Source organism: Nanorana parkeri, unplaced genomic scaffold (genome assembly GCF_000935625.1).
Source record: "Nanorana parkeri isolate BGI_ZX_2015 unplaced genomic scaffold, ASM93562v1 scaffold4089, whole genome shotgun sequence".
Classification (NCBI taxonomy): Eukaryota; Metazoa; Chordata; class Amphibia; order Anura; family Dicroglossidae; genus Nanorana; species Nanorana parkeri.
Window position 1 is genome coordinate 14,269 of NW_017310356.1, and position 4,176 is coordinate 18,444.

The following is a 4,176-nucleotide window of genomic DNA, read 5'->3' on the forward strand; positions in this document are numbered from 1 at the left end:
GAAGACTGCAGGAACTGGACTGCGGAGGAAGATCCGGGACAGTTCCGGAGCGTGGAGAGGGCTAAATGACACGGGGTTGGGGGAAAACCCTGACGTTGTACTATAATCATGTCATACCGCGGGGGTCAGAGGTCAGAGCGACATACTCACTGGGGATATAGGACGCCATGACCAGGATGAGGAAGGTGTAGTAGTGGAAGGAGAAGTTGTACTTGTTGGGCAGGCTGATGGAGTAGAGTCCGGTCTGCTTGACGGACGGCAGCGCGGCGTAGATGGTCAGCAGCTCCCCCGCCACCCCCATGGGGTAAAGTACGATGAACAGCGTGTACCTGTCACATAATCATAGCTCCGGGTCAGCAATGAGAAAACTGACAGAGAATCATGAACCAATGCCTGAAATATGAACTGTCCGTGCTCTGCCACAACCCCCTCATAAGAGTGTCATGGAAGCTTTCCGCGGATTCTGTGCAGGAGAGGAAAGCTCTCACCTCAGACACACACATTCAAGTGTCAGCCAATCAGATCTCCCAGTGTAAGGAACAATCTGGAGGGCTATGTGAAGGATTCCTGTTCCTCTATGTTCCCATCTCGCATAGCCCCACCCCTGCCCACCAGGCCCCACCCCACCCCTCCCCTGCTCACCAGGCCCCACCCCTGCTCACCAGGCTACGTGAAATAAAGATTTATACATAAGGATTGCTGTTCCTCTATGTTCCCATCTCCCATAGCCCCACCCCTGGCCACCAGGCCACACCCCATCCCTCCCCCGCTCCCCAGGCCCCACCCCACCTCGCTACGTGAAATAAAGATTTATACATAAGGATTGCTGTTCCTCTATGTTCCCAGGCCCCATTCCGCCTCTGTTCATCTAGAACCATCCTATCCCTACCCGGCACACCTGACAGACATTTAAGGCCGTGACACACTGCACGCGAAGCAGCGCGGAGCGGTGGCGCGCTGCCTTTGCGAGCAGTGTGTCATGTCACTTTCTTCTCGGCACCTCAGCTGGCGAGAGCGCGCGGAGCTGAGCGTGCCGAGATGAACAATTTCAACTTCAGCCAATCGGCTCGCGCGTATAAACCGGCGCAACGGAGGCCCAAGGGGGTGCGACAGTGGGCGGTTGGTCACGGAGGAGCCGATTGGCTGAAGGTGCAGTCAATCATCTGCTCACACACTGCACGTGCCGGAGAGCTTTGCTTCACTCTGCACGGCCTTCATGTGCAGTGTGTCACGGCCTTTATACATACAGACCGCTGTTACTCCATGTCCCTAGGCTCCACCCCTGCTTACCTAGCCCCGCCCCCTGCTTACCTGGCCCATTTGATGATGTAGGGGAGATGGTTGAGGAGGCTGAAGGTATAAAACGAGTATCGGATGATCTCAGTGACTGTCCACGCCACGACAAACAGCAGCACCGAGTCTTCATTCTGAACCTGAACAACAGAAATCATATCAATGGCTAGATGACCCGGGCCAATGGCTAGATGACCCGGGCCAATGGCTAGATGACCCGGGCCAATGGCTAGATGACCCGGGCCAATGGCTAGATGACCCGGGCCAATGGCTAGATGACCCGGGCCAATGGCTAGATGACCCGGGCCAATGGCTAGATGACCCGGGCCAATGGCTAGATGACCCGGGCCAATGGCTAGATGACCCGGGCCAATGGCTAGATGACCCGGGCCAATGGCTAGATGACCCGGGCCAATGGCTAGATGACCCGGGCCAATGGCTAGATGACCCGGGCCAATGGCTAGATGACCCGGGCCAATGGCTAGATGACCCGGGCCAATGGCTAGATGACCCGGGCCAATGGCTAGATGACCCGGGCCAATGGCTAGATGACCCGGGCCAATGGCTAGATGACCCGGGCCAATGGCTAGATGACCCGGGCCAATGGCTAGATGACCCGGGCCAATGGCTAGATGACCCGGGCCAATGGCTAGATGACCCGGGCCAATGGCTAGATGACCCGGGCCAATGGCTAGATGACCCGGGCCAATGGCTAGATGACCCGGGCCAATGGCTAGATGACCCGGGCCAATGGCTAGATGACCCGGGCCAATGGCTAGATGACCCGGGCCAATGGCTAGATGACCCGGGCCAATGGCTAGATGACCCGGGCCAATGGCTAGATGACCCGGGCCAATGGCTAGATGACCCGGGCCAATGGCTAGATGACCCGGGCCAATGGCTAGATGACCCGGGCCAATGGCTAGATGACCCGGGCCAATGGCTAGATGACCCGGGCCAATGGCTAGATGACCCGGGCCAATGGCTAGATGACCCGGGCCAATGGCTAGATGACCCGGGCCAATGGCTAGATGACCCGGGCCAATGGCTAGATGACCCGGGCCAATGGCTAGATGACCCGGGCCAATGGCTAGATGACCCGGGCCAATGGCTAGATGACCCGGGCCAATGGCTAGATGACCCGGGCCAATGGCTAGATACTCGCGCGTATAAACCGGCGCAACGGGATGCGACAGCTGGCTGGTTGTTACGGACGAGCCGATTGGCTGAAGGTGCAGTCAATCATCTGCTCACACACTGCACGTGCCGGAGAGCTTTGCTTCACTCTGCACGGCCTTCATGTGCAGTGTGTCACGGCCTTTATACATACAGACCGCTGTTACTCCATGTCCCTAGGCTCCACCCCTGCTTACCTAGCCCCGCCCCCTGCTTACCTGGCCCATTTGATGATGTAGGGGAGATGGTTGAGGAGGCTGAAGGTATAAAACGAGTATCGGATGATCTCAGTGACTGTCCACGCCACGACAAACAGCAGCACCGAGTCTTCATTCTGAACCTGAACAACAGAAATCATATCAATGGCTAGATGACCCGGGCCAATGGCTAGATGACCCGGGCCAATGGCTAGATGACCCGGGCCAATGGCTAGATGACCCGGGCCAATGGCTAGATGACCCGGGCCAATGGCTAGATGACCCGGGCCAATGGCTAGATGACCCGGGCCAATGGCTAGATGACCCGGGCCAATGGCTAGATGACCCGGGCCAATGGCTAGATGACCCGGGCCAATGGCTAGATGACCCGGGCCAATGGCTAGATGACCCGGGCCAATGGCTAGATGACCCGGGCCAATGGCTAGATGACCCGGGCCAATGGCTAGATGACCCGGGCCAATGGCTAGATGACCCGGGCCAATGGCTAGATGACCCGGGCCAATGGCTAGATGACCCGGGCCAATGGCTAGATGACCCGGGCCAATGGCTAGATGACCCGGGCCAATGGCTAGATGACCCGGGCCAATGGCTAGATGACCCGGGCCAATGGCTAGATGACCCGGGCCAATGGCTAGATGACCCGGGCCAATGGCTAGATGACCCGGGCCAATGGCTAGATGACCCGGGCCAATGGCTAGATGACCCCGGCCAATGGCTAGATGACCCCAGGCCAATGGCTAGATGACCCCAGGCCAATGGCTAGATGACCCCGGCCAATGGCAGAATCACCACATTTGGAAGAACAGTAAAAGGGACCCAGGAGGCAGGGGCGTAACTAGAGATCAGGGGGCCCCATAGCAAAACTTTGTATGGGGCCCCTTTGATCTCTAGTTACAACCCTTGCAGATCCCACCTGAGGGTGACCCTGCAGAGTCCAGACTCTGGGTCCCCTAGTCTGAGGTGTACACCGAGAGCAGCCGCAGCGGATCCGTTGAGCTCCCCGTGAACCGCATTGATCTTAAGCTGTGGAATCCATAAATAAAAACCCGACAGAGGTCCCGCGCCTCCCCCGATACATACAACGCGTGGAGAATTATACGGGAGGTGACCTCGCAGGAACACTTCAATGATACGCACCTCCCTGACGCTGTGTGTGACGGCCCAGGTCAGGAAGACTCGGGACATGACCTGGAAGGCGGTCAGGACCACAGAGGAAGGAACAATCCCTGAGAGAGAAGAGACGGCGTTACAGGAAGAGCGGAGCAAGCACGCGCTGCATATCATTGCGGCCAGCTCACTATTGCGTGGGGCTGGAGGGGGCGTGGCGGGCCATTGAAGTGAATGGCACCGTAGCCACGCCCTCCGGCCGCAATGCGAGTGCAAGACCCGGGCCAATGGCTAGATGACCCGGGCCAATGGCTAGATGACCCGGGCCAATGGCTAGATGACCCGGGCCAATGGCTAGATGACCCGGGCCAATGGCTAGATG

General features: G+C 58.2%; 1 protein-coding gene across 1 annotated transcript in view; it reads right to left on the reverse strand.

The window, feature by feature from the left end:
- HACD2 (3-hydroxyacyl-CoA dehydratase 2) overlaps positions 1-3,943 on the reverse strand; it is a 4,406-nt gene extending 463 nt beyond the window's left edge. The window contains exons 1-3 of the mRNA XM_018575541.1: positions 3,825-3,943; positions 2,688-2,809; positions 151-329 (exon numbers count right to left, since the gene is read on the reverse strand). Coding sequence (XP_018431043.1) covers positions 151-329; positions 2,688-2,809; positions 3,825-3,872 — 349 coding nt within the window. The 5' untranslated portion in view covers positions 3,873-3,943. The remainder of the gene's footprint in view (positions 1-150; positions 330-2,687; positions 2,810-3,824) is intronic.
- Between the last annotated feature and the right edge of the window lie 233 nt (positions 3,944-4,176).